This window comes from Hydractinia symbiolongicarpus, chromosome 7 (assembly GCF_029227915.1).
Source record: "Hydractinia symbiolongicarpus strain clone_291-10 chromosome 7, HSymV2.1, whole genome shotgun sequence".
NCBI lineage: Eukaryota > Metazoa > Cnidaria > Hydrozoa > Anthoathecata > Hydractiniidae > Hydractinia > Hydractinia symbiolongicarpus.
Window position 1 is genome coordinate 12,121,639 of NC_079881.1, and position 19,005 is coordinate 12,140,643.

The following is a 19,005-nucleotide window of genomic DNA, read 5'->3' on the forward strand; positions in this document are numbered from 1 at the left end:
TAATTAGGGAGCAGTGTCAAGCCCTGAAAGATAGGGATGGGGTCCTTGCCTTACTAAATGATGAAATTGATGATAGAGATAGTCAAATCATGATGTTGGGAAATAAAATTGAGGAGCTACAGCAACATGCTGTGCCGCACCTTGAAGATCCCGGAAAGGATAATAGCATGGTCATCATCCGGAAGAATAATGGCGATCCCTTTCAATGCCTTGCCATCTGTGGTCAACAGGGGCATGTGGCACAGAAGATTCGGAATAAACTCGTTGATTACCACAAGGGTGAGATCGTGGTACTGGCAGAGCCCCTAATGCTATAGTCCATTACAACTGGCTACGGGAACGTGGATGTATTGAAGTCAAGCCGGAGAGGGTTAGACAATTTAGGCTTGGTGAGAATTACACGCATGAACGCCTCTTAGAACTTGCGGAATAGGCACGATTTTTACTACCAGCAGGTAGTGAAAATTGTATGCAAAAGTGGGTGGGATGGCACTCCACCCCTTGGTAAAGCTTGATCCCTATCACCACTCCTTAACATGTTCTGGAAGCACTTCGACATCTTCAGGAATAAGCATCAACTCTTCCGAAACAAAGCTTTTTTCGGGACCATCCTTCAAATAGTACAGAAGGCGACTACCTGCTACTATACGGTCCAACCTATACATCTTCCTACCCCACCAAGCATCAGTGGCACGTCGTTTCGCATCACCATGCTCTTCCCCGGGCTGCAGCAGATACAAGTACAATCCATCCTCAGGTAGAGGCTTTTCCTCTGGATATTCCTGGCCTTTTGCGAGTGGTACATCATCCAGCTTGATCGCCTTGTTAGGTTTCATACCAATCATAGTGGTCTTGGTATTGTTGAGACCTTTCACTATGGTATACAGATGTTTGACCCAGATGGTACCTGTCTCATCGGATGCTAACTCCTGGGCATCCTGAGGCTTAAATAGTCTCTCTTCAAGGACCTTGTTGTACGATTCGACGAAGGCCGTGAATGTATGTGGGAATTGGTGGTGGATCTCTTCAATTTAACACCCTTATCCTCCAGTAGTTTTCTTACGTCGGATTTGATTTCGGCCCCATTATCGCACTGAAAGGTTTTAGGGTAGTGTAAAGGCCCCGCTTTGTAGATATCTTCGATCATGTCAGCGGCTTCGCTAGCTTTCTTGGTACGCAGGGGTCTTGCTACTTTGTATCTTGAGGCTACGTCAATACCTGTCAGAATATACTTGTAGGTGTTTCCATACAACCGATCATGGGGCATATAAAACAGATCGAACTGATGCATCTCGTTAGGCGTTGTAATGGTGAAATGCGGATAATCGATCTTTTTAGGGCCATTGACATGTCGGAGAAATAAAAGTTGCCTGAATAGCCAATGACTTACCAGCTTTTTGGAGAGACCGTTCTCCTTAGTGAGTAACTTGACGGCTCTGCGTCCGACCCACAGATGTTCGGGAGTGTAGTAGATATTACTAAGCCTTTCGGCCTCCTCCTCTGTAACGATATGTGATGCTTCTGACATGTTTATTATATATGTCAAGAACGTTCCTATAAGTATTTGTAGGCTACAAACCTTAGCAGGGATAAAGAGCCAAGGACAAACGTAAGTTCACCATCCTGTTGCTGCTTCGAGGGTGTGTAAAAGTCCTTTAATTGCGGGGCTTTTTTGTCTGAGGCAATATAAAATTGATACATATCGTTGTCCAGCTCTCTGAGACTTTTTCCAGCTTTTATTTGTTTCTCCCGCTGGGTATTAAACAAGTCCAGTTTCGCTTGCCTCCTTCTGATCAACTCCGCCTGGGCTGCATTTAATCGTTCTATCGCCTGGTCATGTCTTTTCCGTTCCGCTTCGCCATGTGCCGAGAGCGTTGAAAATAGGAAGTTCGTTCCGCTGGGTGTAGGGCGTTTATGGCCGGCCCGGTCACCGCTATTGTCGCCATTTATTCTGAGACATATCGGTTACCCTTTGATATGTTTTTGCTTGCCCACATAGGTTGGGTATTGGTGTAGTGAAGTCTTTTTGCCACCTCGGCAAGCGAAGGATCATCGCCATTTTCACGATACCTAAGCGGTACCTTGTAATCAATGTGCCACTTTCCATGGTTATACCATGTCATGCCCTCAGAAAACTGGGCCTCGATGTGAACTTGCAGCGTAGCCATGTCGCACCCGATATACTCCCGAGAACTGAGCTCCTTGTTTCCCCTCAGGGCGTTGTGAGTTCGGCCGCGTACAGCATGGGCGAGATGCCCGGCAGGATCATGAATTTGACAGGTGGATCTCAGTTTTCCATGGTCGCAATACTGACCACCCTTACAATCCTTACAAAAAGCCCTCCGCCTTGTATGGAAGCAAATATGACTTCCCTCACGCTCCTTACAGGTGGATCTCAACCTTTGATGGTGACATATTTCACTTCCTCCACACTCTTTACAGGTGGACCTCCTCCTACCATGCTTGGAAATGCTTCCACCCCCGCAGTCTTTACACTGATCCCTCCCCCTACCATGCTTACAAATGCTTCCACCCCCGCAGTCTTTACATTGGGATCTTACCCTTTCATGTTTGCAAACCTGGCTTCCCTTACAGTCTTTGCCTTTAGGCCTTTCCTTTTGATGCGGGCATCTATTACGATCCGTTGACGCCTTTGCCCTATCAAGGCATTTGATGCATGTTTATGTAGTTTGACCATTCCCCTTGATCCTAAACTTATCCAAAGATAAAAAGTGCTTACATTTTTGACAGCTCTTGGTTCCCTCCATATTGATTTGTGTTTGCTCTTACGGACAAGCACAAATTTTGGTCATTTAGTACTCCACAGAATAGAACCTACCGTCCAAATACACATAATCTATGAAATCTCCGGTTCCATCGGCTTTCTTTGTGATATGTAGGGTAATCCCATCAGACAGAAGTTGTAGAGGCTTTCCACTACCATGTAGGGTATGATCGGGAGACGCCCTGACGTCTACAAACAGGGCATACCTTTCGTTGAAAAATTGCCCGATGGTCACGTTCGAGTCGTGGCTTCCAAAGAGGTTCACAATCTGGTCAAGGTGGTCCTTCGGCAACATCGCGTGAGAGTACAAATTGTTGGGTTCCCCTCAACAGTGACGCTAATATTTTCTATTTTTGGGTTATATTGGGTTATATAATAACGTTTCATTAACGCCGGCATAGGGCTTCACTTTTCCAGGGTCGATGAAGAGTAGCAAGACACCCTTAAAGATTTGGAGGGGGTGTAAATTTGTAAATTATAACTTGTGTCGGCCTTTTTCATGGTGATAACGTTGCTACGGAGTATCCTTTTGTAGGGCAGGGCCAATCTTGCATACCTCGACATCATGGCGCTCGCGAGACTGAGCTTTTCAAATTCTAACCCAATGTTGTTTATCCGATAGGTAGCATCAGCCGGCTTGGCTGCGCGGTAGGCTGTTGGCATCCTTCATGACATCAGCATGCCCTGCAAAATGTATTACGAATTGCAATCTGTCGTATAAACCCGCTGCATAAAAGGGTAAATCTCTCGTCAGTTCAAACATCTTGCCTAGTGGTACGCAGAAGGTGTTGCCATATGCCGCAACGATTGCCTTCTCCTCAACTGTCCCGACATGGTCACTGGCCTTGAATTGCAGGGCCCGGATAGTCCCGTCGTTGGGGTAATGCCCTCTAAAACAAGGTTTATTGTCCCTATCAAATTTTGGCAGCCACAAGTCTTGGTACACAGCTAGGATATTGTAGTCGCTAATATTCTGAATTTCGTTACCATTCAAAGTGATGCGTAGGTTTCGAACAAGGCTTTTACCAACGTTACTGACAATGGTACGTTTTGTATTGGTCCCCGTCAGCGTCAGGTCAAATAAGAGTTTGATGGACCCCGGAAAGATGACATCATTCCCGGACATATTAGGCATATCCACATGCAGGTCCTTATTTTGGTTGATGGTTGAAGGCATGTGACTTATCCGAAACCTTTGTTTTCGGCCCTTTATTCCAAAGAGTTACTTCATCTCTGCATAGGGGTCTAGCGTCGTTCCAAAGGCACTCATATTTATTATATAAGGGAAATCTTTTAAATAAAGATGCCAACCAATCCAGTATTTGTACCTGACATTGATATTGATGATGATGAGGATGATGGAGGCCATCCAGATAAACTCGATGAGACTACGTCGAAACTCCCCGGAACGCCAGAACTCCCTGGAACGTCGGGGCCTTCAACAGAACAACAGCATGGGGATCTTTCAGGGTAGAGGCAAAAGTTACTAAAATAAAAGATCGATGGCTTTAAGATCGTCTTACGGAAAAATTGGGGTTACAGCCTAATGCGAAAATTATGATATGTTCAGGGAAGACAAGGGAAATCAACTCATTGTTAAGGAGATAGTGAAGGGTAAGAAAACCTTAAAGGAAATAGTGGTTACAAATCAAGATGGTAGCCTAAAAACCGTTGGTCAGATACAAACGCTTCTGGGTAGTAATCGCCTGCAGGCCCTGGGGTTTGTCGACTATGTTACACCCAACAAAGGTGGTAAATTTAGGGCACAGAACCTTCTGAAAAGGGATAATAAAGTAGAGGAGGAGGCCGAACATATTGAGATGGAATCGTTGGAGGAGATGGAGGAATTTGTAGGTGCCACAAGAGCCTTATACAAGACACTTCTTTTGTCGGGTCTGATGAAGGTGGCATCACCCCACGTGAAAGAAGGGGACTTGACCTCGAGCTTCAGACGTTAAGGGGTAACTTGAAAAGCCTGAAAAATAAGATGATCCTATACGACAGCGAGATTAACAAGGCAGAGGGCAGGGTGAAAGAACTTGAGAAGCAGGTCGGGGCAGACGAAGGATAGAAGGGTAACCTTGAGAAGGAGATAGAAAAGACGAAGAAAGAGATTAAGGATCTGAACGATAAAAAGAAGGCCATAGGGGAAGCACATGCTATACTATCCACTGACATATACCCCCAGCCAAGGCATATTAAGGACACGCTCCTGAAAACCGCCAGAGATAACACAACTCTGCTTGAGAAGCTTCGTATACTCTTCAGGGAACAGGGGATAACCATAGCGAGTATCGACCCTCCGATGTTAGGCCTTGGCTTGTGGGCATAATAAACTTGGCCCAATCACCGTCAACTTGGGGCCACCGCTTACCATCTGTCAACGACGACATTACCGCCTTAAACTTGTACAGACTATTGGGGCCTGCACCGTATTTGCGGCATACCTGTGCATACCCGGATGTGGAATAGGGGTTTTTTTACTGTTCGAACCCATCGTCAAAGGGCATGGGTACCTTCATCCTTGCCAGAATACAACGCATATGATAGTACACATGGAATTTAAAAATGCTGTTGATGAGGGGTACCGAACCCGTCATGTGTTTGGGACATATGCCTATGGACGTGGTTGCACAGTGTGTGGCGAAGTTCACTTGAATATTCCAGTAATCCAACGCTTGCCCTTTCCAATTCACATTAACAGGGTCATCAAGGTAGGTTGTTGGGACCTTTATAGCGTATTTGGTGAATTCGGGGAATACCACAGAAATATTGGAGTCTGTACTCACATACAGATCCTGATGCTCCAAATTGGTTACACCAAGTGGCCATTCACCCCTATTACTTTTGTACCTTGCAGAATGGTTGTATTGGTATATGTTCATTTCTTAAAACAAAAGGAGATGAAACAACTGTACATCACCGATATCGAAATGCCTACTATATTCGAAGACTACCTTGGACAGGACACCCGAATGGCTCTAAAATCTATCAACATTAGACCCGGATGGCTGAATTTATATAGCAATACAAAGTTTACCATACGTAAGGTGGGGCCTGACCAGAGAGTGACTCGGATCGAGATCATCACCGGTTTATACAGGATAGAAGATATTACGACTATTGTGAATAGCCAGGCAGAGGACAAGATCAAGCTTTTCGTATTGAAAAGTGGCTACCGCAGGCTCCGTGTCAGCGATGGGTACTCAGTGGTGATGAATCAACTAATTACAAGAGCTCCTAGGCCTTATAAGTATTTTATAAAGGGCGACTATGATGGGTACTATACGTCTGTTAACATGAACTCGAGACGATCGGTTGACTCCTTCAGTGGGAGGTTTATCGGGCTCACAATGTGCATTCCGTAAAATAAATGACTGATGTAAGTAAACTCTGTCCGAGCTTACCGAGTGCACCTGCGCAGGGCTCCGATCAGGATGAGGGACAGGTTTTTAGGCTCAAGAAGATTGAAGAAATAGAACAATATCTCCGGGATGAAATAAATAAGCGGAATAGATTGGCAAAAAAAATCAGGATGCACAACACGTGGGTCAGGATGTGCGAGCATGGTCTGCTTGGCGTAAGTGTGATTACGTCAGGGCTTGGGACTGGAGCTATGGCCTCATGTTTGGGGGTTTCACTGGCCTGTGCCATGGGGGAGTCGCAATTGCCAACGGAATAGAGCAGGCTGGTCTCCGGAACGCCTCTAAATGGTTGCGTGTTAAGTCCAAAAAACCTGATAGTATAAGGCTACTCGCGGAGGCGAAACTAAACTCGATTGTAGATCTGATCAGCAAGGCAATGGAAAACGGCGTTATCAGCGACCATGAGTATAGCCTTATCAGTAGGGAAAAGGAGAGGTATATGCTGTTGAAGGAGCAAATGCGACAGGGGTTTAATAGGATCGTAAATACCATCAATGAATAGGAGACTTCAATCTGTGCAATATGCAAGCACTATGTAGAGTCTCCACCTGAATATAGGCCTTAATTTCGTATATTTTATAGGTCCATTAGACATATAAAATATATGGTTTCTTAATCCTCGCTTAGCAACCATTCCTTCCTAAAATCTTTTTACCAGCATTCTGTGATATGTGCCTGCGGGTAGTAATTGTGTCTTTGTACATATACTGATGACATAGCTAGAATAGCGCTGGCTTCGCAGGGTTCATCATACGGTATCGGCATACCATGGAATTTGGTGGTAATTGTGTCCTTGTAATATTGGAGCTTAGCATTTACATAACGGTCCTTTTTTACAGCCCCTGTCGTAAGTTGTTCAGATATCAACTGTTCGACCATATTTGACGATATTTAGCAACCCAATTGGGATACTCCTCGAAATCTAGACTCATTGCCGGTGACGCATTTGCGTTATACTTAGTCACCCCATGTGCGGACCAGATTTTAGGCGTCTTACCCTCAAGGCCACCACAAGGTCCTGTGTATGGTACCCTATAATGTACCGATTATCCTTACCTCCGTTAGCAGGCCTGGCATCTGATACCTTCAGGTAGTTTACATTGATATCGTTAATGTCTGTAAACGTAGTACCAAAATTGTAGAATAGTTTTGGATTGACAAGCTCATTTTCAAATTTTAGCATCCTGCTGTTTATTATATATTTCGAACGACTTCAGAGAATTGCATGTCATTGTACATACGCCGCCGCCTCCGTTATAATGTTCATTATAACAGTACCAGCAGAATATTTTACACTTTACCACGAACCTACGTCCGCAGGTACATTTGTCATATGGATCGAGTACCCTTTCACAGTCGTCACAATGCTCATTCATTTATTAGGATGTCAAGGCGAGCCCCTAGATCCCTAATCCTCCGTTCATTAGACCCCTCCTTCTCTTCCTGTACACATGCTAGGGTTACAAGTGGTAGGGATAGACCAATGGTGGTAAGGAAGGTCATGAAAATCATACTTTTCAAACCATATTGACAGTTGATACACATTTTGTTAGGTTACACATATTCGAGTACCTCGGGATCCTTTTCAACGGCCTTATTGCACATGTCCTGCGCCTTGAACCTATCCGGTACAAGCATTAGCAGCCAGTGATCTTTTTCAACAACTTTATGACACATGTCCCGCGTCTTGAGTCGCTCCGGTGCATAATTCAGCAGGCATGGCTCCTTTTTAACAGCCTTGTTGCACATGTCTTGTGTCTTAAAACTCATCTTTATTAGTAGTATTTATCTTGCAACATTTGCTGTAAGATAATGTTTTCAGGCCAGCCCTCACAATTGTTCAAGATCTGCCTTTTCATCCTCCGAAAAGCACCAATCGATGACCCTATCTGGATGCCAGGCTACCGGAGCTAGCTCCTCCTTAATTCTAGCCTTTTGGGCATTTCGCCATTTAAGCTTTCCTCTCCTATTTGATAGCATGCCCCGGGTAACAAACCAATCCGGGACATATTTGAGTAGATCGGGATTATTTTCAACAGCCTTGTTACGCATGTCCTTCGTCTTGAATTGATCCGGCACATATATGAACATAAGGGGATACTTTTCAACAGCCTTGCCACATATGTCCTGATTTTTGAATTGATCCGGCACATCCCCGAGCATTAGGGGATCCTCCTCAACAGCATTGTTACACATGTCTTGGGTCTTGAACCTATCCGGAACATATGGGAGCATCTGGGTCTCCTTTGCAATGACCCCATTACACATGTCTTGGGTCTTGAACCGGTCCGGATAAACGCGATCATATAGAACAGATCGTCAACATCTTTAATACAATGTTCGTCTTACGATATTGTTTTTAATATGTTCGAGTAGATACTTCTTATGTAGTCTATAATACACAGGTTTTTGCAATATCGCGTATTTGTTTGACAGTTTTTGATTCCATTCTCTTTATTATATACGATTTTTTGTTTTGTCAAAAGATTTCATTCTGCTCGACCTAGCGTGTCTTTATTGCACATGCGTTGATTATTGATGAGTATCAGGGAATTTCCCTTTATGCGCGTAGAATATTATGGGAATTGCGCTAAAAAATTTTTGGACCTCTTATTCTGTATACTTTGATGACGTCATTACTTATTAGGGACTTTACACTGCTAGGCATGGCTAGGCATGGTTAAGCATGGCTAAGCATGGTATGGTGCCGGATTTGTTGTGACTTGCTGTGACGTCACTGCATTGCACGCACGCGACTGCGCCAGAAGTAACATTTCTCTATCTCTAGGGGACCGTTTCCCAAACTTTTGGACCAAGAAAGCTTAAACTTTCCATTCCAAATTTTGATGTTCGGACCCTTGGAATTTTAAATTTGATAACTGCTCGGAAATTATAGGCCGATGTAGATCCTAATTCAAAGACTTGAATTACGAGAACTGGTGCCAAATTATTTTTCACTTTATATAGTTCGACCATTGGGGCATGGATGTTCCTAACATGGATAGAGGCAGATCTGCCTTTCATGAGCAATTCACTAAAAGATGACTTCTTATCATTGTGCACCATGCGAAAGGAACGTTCATGTAGTTAATTTATTCGATTATTATAGCTTCTATTACAACACATCCACACTAGTGGACAGTAGTTGAACAAGGACTTAAAGAAAGCATTTACGAGTGTTCTTCTTTTTCAAACACTCAATACAAGTATTATCCTTGCAATTGCGTTCAGTTTTTGAAAAGCTTTTTTGCAAATTTCTTCTAAATGCAAAATAAAAGATAAATTCGTATCAAAATTAATTCCAAGTAGTCTCTCAGATTGACTACTTTAAACGAGAGTATTATCGACAGTCATAACAGTTTTTTCTTTACTCCTGAGTGAAAGACGGCTTTTATTAAATCACACATACGGAGTAGTGTGATATGTTGGTTTACCCTTTCGTCGCGGCGGCGGCGGCAGTCTTCAGGAAAGTTTCAACACACTGGATTCAAGTCATTGTTATTGCTCATTTTACTGGATGAAAAATTCTCTACTATTTTCTCGCATAAACGAAAAGCTCATGTTGTTGTGCTTTCTTGGTATAAAGTTAATGAAGAAGTTATCTTTATCTTTAGCTGCTTTTATTGAAGCATGGCGCTTAGTTAAGATGAAGAAAAAAGCTGTTGTTGCTGAAATTTTCCATGCAAAAATAAAATGTATAATTTATTGTGTTTTTTTCTGAACAATGTTGTATTAACATATAAAGTTCTAACTTCTTGAAAAATATAAAGTTTGTATAGTTTCTTATTTCATTTTTTCACATGTGATCTCACAAAAGCAAAACTGATATTCGGTTTTGCTTTCTTTCTGCATATTCTTTTGAAATAAGTTCTCACGCGCAGAGGAAAAAACATTTTTGAAAAGAAGCTTTTGTCCGGAGTGATCAGAATGTTTGATAAAATTTTAAAACATGCAAAAGTGTGAGAACCTCCTATACAGGGTATTTTTAAGGATTTTATTTCACACGTCAAAGGCTGGGTTTATTTTTGGCTAGTTTTTTTTTTACCTCCTTTGACACATCATTATTATTATTCTAATTAGCTTTTTGAACAATTTGGTTTAAGTTTTATCCCGCCCTCCTCAAATACAAAATTTACGAATATGCAAGTGATGCAACTGGAATTGCAGGTTATTATTTTTTTATTAATATCTGGATCAGTATTATATCAACATATTCTTTCAAGGAACGCGTCGACTGAAATGTTTTTTCGTCATGTGTGATTTTACACCGACCGCGATTTCTTGTTTCGGTTCGCCTTCATTTCGTTGTTGCTAAACCACTGAAAAAGAACTTTTTTGACGCTTCTCTGGTATTGATAGTTTCAGCAGTTGTATACGGGGTATTATTGTCTGCATAGCTCAATGTCACTAGTAATAAGAAACATATTGCACAAAAAGATGTTAAATAGCAAAGGTTCCAATATGGAACCCTGTGGTGCGCCCAAATTATTACAAGCCAAGAACTGAAAGTCGAATTAGCCCCCGTTCTCTGTTTACGATTTGATAAAAAGTCATGGATAAGTCTTACGGATGGTAGACTAAATCCGTAGGTATTTAATTTAGCAACCAAAAGTTCGTGTGAGAGACAATCAAAAACCTTTGATAAGTCAGTAAGCAAAGCTCCGAAGTGATCTCCTTTGTCAGCAGCCTTTTTCCATTTCTCAAGCATAACAAGGAGGCATTGCTGGGCACTATAGCCTTTTCTGAAACCATATTGAAATTTAGACAAATTGGAAGCACACTTACTAGTCTAAAGGTTTCTTTTTCGTGCTTTCAGCTTTAATAATCCTGCCTCTGAGTACCATACCTAAAATCTCTAATATATCTGCTGCACATCAATGTAAGTAGGCTAGTAAAATATTAAGCGAAAGTTGTAAAAGAAAAAGTTTCAAAAGAAATTCGTGCTAAACTCGTTATTCGCGAGTCAATTCAAGATGTTTTTTTAATGTCTGCAAAGCAAAAGTGTAGAAGTGGATGATATAGTGAAATGCAGTAAAAAACGTTTTCGGTATTATTGGCAAACCGCTTTTACAAATTTTTAATCTGTCTTAAAACTGGAAATTTTTCTGATCAGCTTTACACCTACCTTTAAAACAGGTAATGATTCTAATGTAATCAGACCTATTTCTGTACTTCCATGTTTTTTAAAATTCTAAAAAGAATGTATAATAGACTATATCAATACGAAAATGATATTCTTTATAACAATTTGGCTTTAAAAAAAACTTCACCGAACATGCAGTTTTGGATTTAGTAAATAACATATGCGCCGGCTTCAACGATAACCTGTACATACTTGGGGTATTCCTTGACCTATTGATACCTTTCAACCATTATACATTACTTGCAGAACCTTATAATTAGGGAATATGGGGAAACAACTTAAAGTGGCACTTAATTAACAGACAGCAATGTGTTTCGCTTTAAACAGGCGAACCTAGACTAGAAGAATTGAACCTTGTGGCACCCCACATGTTGCAAGGTTCAATTCTTCGACCTTTTCTTTTCCTTATTTACATAAATGACCTTCATATCTGTTTTTAAAACTCTGAACTTGTTCATCTTGTGATCACGTAATTTTTTAAGGAAAATGAGTGCTCCTTGTGCACGCACCATAAATTATTTAAAGAGATTATGGGCAGAAGGAAACGAGAATGGAATTGTGCAGAGAGTTGTGCAAAAGCGTCCGTGAAAGTAGCCGGAATAATTTTTCTTACCACCAGGAAATCGAATTAGTTGAGGTGAGGAAAAAATTACGCTGGGTCGCAAACGAATTTCCTGCAGTCAGAAAACTGACAGCGCATTTTGATTGGTTACTTTTATTGTTCTTTGCTCATGTGATCATAATCGGGAAATCCTTTGTGTTAAGTGCAAATGGCCTTACTCAGCCAAACAAATCTAATTAATTCTCGATTTTTTTAAGAGACCACGCTGGTTTTGTGTTCATTGGTTGACTTTAGTTCGGAGTCTGCTCTGAGAACTAATTTTGAATTAATTGATGGATTTTAATTTCAGGGGTTTGTCTAACACATTCGTTTGCGTCTAATCTTTCATATAAGAGAAACTGAATTTTAATGTCCTTGAAGAAAATTTAGTTAACTAGGCTAGTGTGGAAATAATCCGTCTTAAAAAACAACATGAAACGTTTTTATGTGTGAAAAAAATGTAATAGTTTTTTTTATAATGTATAATGTCTCTACATTTTGAATAGCTTCAAAAAACTTCATAAACATTTAGGTAAAAAACTAACTGAAACTACTTATGTCCTCCTAAAATTGTTGATAGCAGAAATCTAGATACCAACCTTTTTCTTCAAGGCGGCAGTAACCCTTTTGAAATTCAAAAAAAAAAAATTCTCGTAATTATTTTCAGACTATATATCAATATTTTTTTCTGTTGTATCACTCTTATTTTATAGCCATAATATTATTTTCTTTTACCGTGGCCCATAAGTGACGTTTGTGCAATTCGCGATGAGCTCAAACAATTCGAATCTACGGGTTTACTGGGATACCGACAAATTATCGAAAATTAAGACGAATGGGATACACCACAGACAAAAAAGCACTGCGTTTAATTTTAAAAACGCTTGACCTTGAAGGAGAAAATCTGGGATCAAGACTGTTTGAGATTAACGGATCTAATAGGTCATCAATTTGGTTGTTGTTGCTTATGTTAAAGATAATGAGTGCTCGATCTAATGTCATTGTCAGATGAATCACTTGAATCTAATTTTTTAGTCAAGTCTTGTTCCATAAACATCTGAAATGATAATTTTTTTTGGGTCAATAAATACAATCTAGTTTTCGAAAGTTTGTGCTTTTCAATGTGATTCCTCTTTGAAGTTTCCATTAGTCACTGCTTATTATTTATCATATTTGGAATTCCCAAATGGAAATTTGCATCTGTAGAGTTAAATGTTGAGTTCTCGTAAATAAAACAATTTTTGCAAATTTCCAGCACTCCAGATAATTTGCACAGAATGTTTCTCGTCTCACACCACTACCCTTCCCAATCTTCATTAGCATATTTTCTTTGCTTATCATCATAGTTTATCCATCCAAAACTAATTGTCCGATTTGCAACACTTCTTTGCTTTTTTAACGACGAAGGTTGTTGGTTCTCTCGATGCTAGTAGTATTTTTTATTGCTTCAGCCAGCGATCTTTTAGTTTTCTGACTTTGACTTCTTTCTTTTTGACACAAATAATATGTCGTCTTTCTTTTAACCCTAGTTCAACAAAATGTTGCTTATCACAATGCCATACGTAAAAATCGGAGAATGAAGTATTCAGAGGTATTTATCAATTTACTATCATAACTTTCTTTCTTCGCTTTGACCTACTGCAAAGTTTCCTGCGTGCAAAAAGGGTATTACGTCATACACCGTATCATTTCACTTTACTGGCGTCCAAAAATATTTTGTCAACTTACTTTGGCTGATACAAACTAGCCACCAGCTACAGTCTTGGTCAAAATATGACGAGACAATCAACTAATTATAAGTTCGTCACTACAAGTAATTGCGTAAGATATTATTGCTCAGAGTTAAGCTTTTTGGTTAAGTTCAAACTCTTAAAATGTTCTAACTGTTGCTGACGACAGCACGGCCGTTTTTCACGATTTTCGGGGCTTTCGTGCCCTGAAGTGGATTTTTTCAGTGTGCGGACGTGCTAAAGAATGTGACTAGCAACTTTTCAACGCTGTCTGCCTGGCTCACGTGTGTGAAAAAGTAGTAGTGACTTTGCAGCATGCTGATTGTAGCGCATTGACTGTTTGACACTTTTGTCCATATTTGGAAAATGAGGAAGAACTGCGTTCGTCTCAATATTTTTGTCCAAGATTGTAGTCTCCACAGGTTATTGTCACTGTTGTCGAGATCTTTGCAAAAGGCGCCATTGGCAACTTTTTAAAAACTTGTCTTTTTAATTTCATTCTCATTGTTTTAATTTCATTATGCTTTTTGTATTTATATATAGCTATATTGATTAGGATATATTTGTTGTTAATAAACTTGTTTGTAACAGTAAAAACACAAACATGTACCGTGAAACTACGCTTTGCGTAGAAATAACAGGTTCTCGATGATAAGACTACTTTTGTCTTCTGCGAGTCACCTGGCTTAGTAAGGAAAGTTGCATTTAATCCGTAGTATTGTATGTATATGTTACGTATGTTAATATGTATTATTTTGTTAACTTTAGGCCACCATGTTTTTTTCACCAAAAATATCCCGTTTCAACAATACCTCTTATTAATTATTCTGCTAAATATAGTTCCAGTGCTATGCGGAAGAAATGACGTAATTATTGAAAGAGAAACGACAATAACAACTAAGATGGCGCATAGAATTTTACGACGATCTTTATAGTACTGCAACTTTCGAAAGCATTTTCCCTTTTCTTTGAAGTTTTCAGACATGTTTGGAAAATCATGCAGTTACGATACGGTATGCGAAAATATTTTTACTTTGAAGAAGATTTTTTTTAACAGTGTTTTATGAGCAAAGGATGGCCCAAGAATCTTTAAATATACGAAAGCCAAAAAAATCGCCCACTCTTTCAACTCTGTTATTCCAAAGTTCATTTACAAACAAAAATTGGTAAAAAATCACGAGGTTGTAAAAATTCGGAGTACTTAAAATCAATTTTAACTTGTTGAATTTCCGCGCCAGAAGGCGTAGGAAATTCTTTAAAACCGTCGTTTTTTTCTTTTGGAGCATTTTTTGAGAAAAAATCGACCCTGGGATTACACGTTCCTCCGTCAAAGATGTAAACTTCGTACCCAAGCTCCCTAACTACTGGGAGGTCATCTAAATGACTTTTCAGGACAAAATTGGTATTTGTTTTCGACAAAATTTGGCACAGTTAACAAAAAAAGTATGCTGAACATAATGGTTACATAATAATTTTAATTTTTGTCACCTAAATGCCATTAGGCCAAAATTGATTCAAAAATTAAAACCACTTCATTTTCGGTTAAATCTGGCACAGTTAACAAATAAAGTATGCTGAAAATGATGATGGTACAAAAGTTTGATTTTTTGTCACCTTAATGTCATTTTAGGCCAAAATTTATTCAAAAATTAAAACTACTTCATTTTCAACAAAAATTGGCAAAGTTAACAAAAAAAGTATGCTGAAAATGATGGTCACATCAAAATTTTAATTCTTCGAAACTAAATGCCGTTTAAGACCATAAACGTTTCAATCGCAAAACTTTCAACCATGAATGATTGGCTGTATTTTTTGTTAGCAATTTCTTTTAAAATGTAAGTTTATTATGACACGTTTCGTTTTGTTTGCGTTTGTTGTAAGATATAATGTCACTTGTGTGCTTTACCTTCAGAGCTTCATGCACCAAACCTCATCGAATGTTTGGCACAACAACACAAAGAATTAGCAGGTTGTCATCAAAAATTTTGGTAGCGAGCTGAAATTCTTAGAGCCCCCAGGGCTTCTTGTTTAAATTTTTAATTGGAAATTTCTGGTGATATTGGAAGAAAATCTTTCATATAAAGTAAACCAACATTTTAACGTTTTAAAAATGAGAATAATAAAATGTTTATTTCCTTTCTTTTATGCATCAAGAGGTAATATTCGCGTGTTTCGGTGAAAAGAAATAGGGATAAACGATATACACAGTCTATGTTCTAAATCACATAAAATACGCCATCTTTCCATTAGACAAACTAATCGTCTGAGACGAATACTTTAGATACAGCACAAATAAATTTTCCTCCCCTTTTCGCAATTCAATTTGTGCGACAATCGATGCACGAATTGGAAAATTATGCAGAAAGAATTAAGATTCCATTAGTATAAAAAATCGATGACTTATTTAGATTGTAAACTTACTTCATTGTTATGGCCCAATGTTTTGCTTCAATCGTTTTTGATTTTTAAGCTACTGAGTTATAACAGAAAAGATTTGCTTTTAAAACGTCACGCTCGATAATGCCATGCTAATTAACTTATGCTTGATATTTTCTCAATTTAACGTTTTATTCCGTCTATTTCAGTGTTTATACAGACGAAGTCTTTTTCCAAAAGATCGACTCATTATTACCGCTTGTTGTCTAATCATGTCCGATTTCGCCTCAGTATAAATGCACACAAAGCACACAATGGTGATCGTGTAATCTTTTACGTTTTGAAGAGTAATGAGAAGAAATCTTATTAAATTATTGTTTTTTAAAAATCTGAGGATTCTTTTTCGTAGCAAGGTTAAAAAAAGAAAAAGAAAAAAGCGTACGTCTTTTTACATAAAATGGCATGAGTTTTTCCTTCATTCATTGGTATTTTCAAGTAAAAAAAAATGAAATCACCATAATGTTAATGTTTCATTTGCTCGTTGTATCATATTTTGTCGAAATAAAGCAGTTCTATTTTTTTGGACCAATGTTGGCTTACGACTGTGTCAAGGTGTCAAAAAGTCAACATTTCAGTTCATTGCACCAAAGATTGTCAAAAACGAAAACAAGTTACAGAGGCAGTCAGTCCGACCAAAAAACCACCCGGCACATTTTATAAAGGCAAGGCGCAAAAATTAACACATAATGATTGTGTAAATTTTTGCGTTAATCTTTTAATTGTCGGGGTGTATTAAGAAGAGAGTAAAAAGGCAGAAATCAATTTTTTTATTGCTGTGCAGAAAAAACATCTAACATAGAGATGCATCTAAAAAGCATCCTTAGTAGCTACTCGCATGGACACAGAATCTGATATGCTTCCTAAACACAGCTCGTCTTCCGTAACTTTATACAAGGATTTGATTTTCGACATGTCGCATAAATTAGCTATTTCATCTGTAATCACGGCTTCGCCCTTTACTTCTGTTAACATATCTTTAAACTCTTTAAGCGATGACTCATTGTCGGTAATAAATACAAACAATATACTTCGGTCTGAATCTTCTAAACGAAATGTTTTCAAAGAACCATTAATACTATTGCTTGGCGACAAATTGAATAAGATTTCAGTTCGCAATGTTCGTGTCTTCATGGATGATGTTTTACACGCACGTACAGCTTTGTTACAAGCTAGCAATACTGGAAATACGCCAGGAACCAATGCACAATTCAACAGAGTACAATTCATAGAGCTTTTTATCAGCTTGTTACGTATTTGACCCGTATTCGTGACATTCGTATAAAGAGCTGTATAAACTTGATATCCTGGATGCAGGTCCATTGAAAAGGAAGCTATTTTAGTACTCATACTCTAAAAAACACAAAAACAAAATATACTGATTAAGCTAGAATCTAAGAGAAAAATTCAGAAACATTCAGAAAAATAACATTTCAAGGAAACAAACTCAAAATAATCTCCCAACTCCCCCACACAGCTGTCAAAGGGAGTAACATAAATAGACATTTCGATAAAAAGGTAAATCTGAAAATATCCATTTAACACTAACCATTCTACCCATTTAGCCATTTAAGCGAAAACCAGTCGTTACCAGATAGGAAGAAAATGCTACAAACTTAAAGTAGTTATTACATAAGCATGTTGTTTTTATTTGTTTGAAATGATAAAAAAGTACAGAAGAAAATATTCACGTTAAATAGTCTTGCGCGAAAGATAATATGCGAGAATTCGTTGCTCAATTATTGCTGCGATGATAACACGCTCACATATCATAGCGCACATCGTCAGGGTCCTCTTCGTCCGCGACTTTTTCTTTAGGCTCAAAATCTTCGCCGTACTGTATCGCATTATCTATATGAACTAAAATATCATTCACAGAATCTTCGTCGCTCTTATTCATTGGCAAAAAGCTAACCAATCCATAATCGTCTATAACATCGGCAATGGCTTTATTCAGTTTTCGATATTTGATTGGTAGAGAAGAATTTAAATCATCCAGTAGCATGCCAGCATCAGGATTTAAGTAACGGTCAACGGCGTCTAAACTCCGGTGATCAAGTAGATCCATTTTTGACATTACATTCACATGCGGTATTTCTAACTGCACCATGGCACTTAACGCAGACATAATACCGGAAAAAAACTTCGCAGCGTCTACTAAAAATTGAGCGTCTATAATAAATATACCGCATACGCGAAAATCCCACGAGTGGAGCGTCTGTACCAAATTCCTCATCACTGGAATGTGGGTGTAAAGTTCAATTTGACCTGGACAATCAAATATAAAGTAATCGTCCTCTCCTTCACCTAGATGCTCCTGTAGCCAGTCTAAGTTCTGCACAAAATATTCCATACAAAACACCAAACCACCATTAGGACCCAGTCTTAAATCTTCGGCTTCCATGACGTCATCGACATCAACCAATTCTCGTATGTCGGCTGTGACGGGGTAAGTGAAGTGCTCAGCAGCTGGATCGAGATTGACGATACTTGCAACCCGTCCTATGGATTCACAATGTTCGTGTATTGTGTTGCAATAAGTGGACTTGCCGGAACCAGCGGGTCCCATCACAAGTTGTGCATACCTCATGTCAATGTTTTAAACTTTTCTCTTTTGTGTGTTCATACCTTAATGAAAAGAGATGTAAAAATGAATTACTGATATCACCACCAGCAACAACAACAACAACAAAAGCAACAACTGTTCTCATATTAACAATAATTGCATCCCCTATACAACATAGTTAAGAGGTGCAAAAAAGTAAAGCTACATGTTTTCCGGGGAAAAATGCGCACATAACGCTGCCTTGATTACACAGTCGTTTTAAATAACAAATACGCACATAACGCTGCCTTGGTTACACAGTCGTTTTAAATAACAAAGAAGC

General features: G+C 39.1%; 2 protein-coding genes across 2 annotated transcripts; both read right to left on the reverse strand.

The window, feature by feature from the left end:
- Positions 1-16,870: 16,870 nt before the first annotated feature.
- Positions 16,871-17,599, reverse strand: LOC130648387 (EKC/KEOPS complex subunit TPRKB-like). Its single transcript, XM_057454431.1, has one exon. It carries the CDS (start codon positions 17,465-17,467, stop codon positions 16,928-16,930), a length of 540 nt encoding a protein of 179 aa, XP_057310414.1. The 5' UTR covers positions 17,468-17,599; the 3' UTR covers positions 16,871-16,927.
- A 134-nt stretch (positions 17,600-17,733) lies between these two features.
- On the reverse strand, positions 17,734-18,800 carry LOC130648386 (GPN-loop GTPase 3-like). The gene has a single exon (XM_057454429.1). The coding sequence runs from the start codon at positions 18,705-18,707 to the stop codon at positions 17,880-17,882; it is 828 nt and encodes a 275-aa protein (XP_057310412.1). The 5' UTR covers positions 18,708-18,800; the 3' UTR covers positions 17,734-17,879.
- Positions 18,801-19,005: the final 205 nt, after the last annotated feature.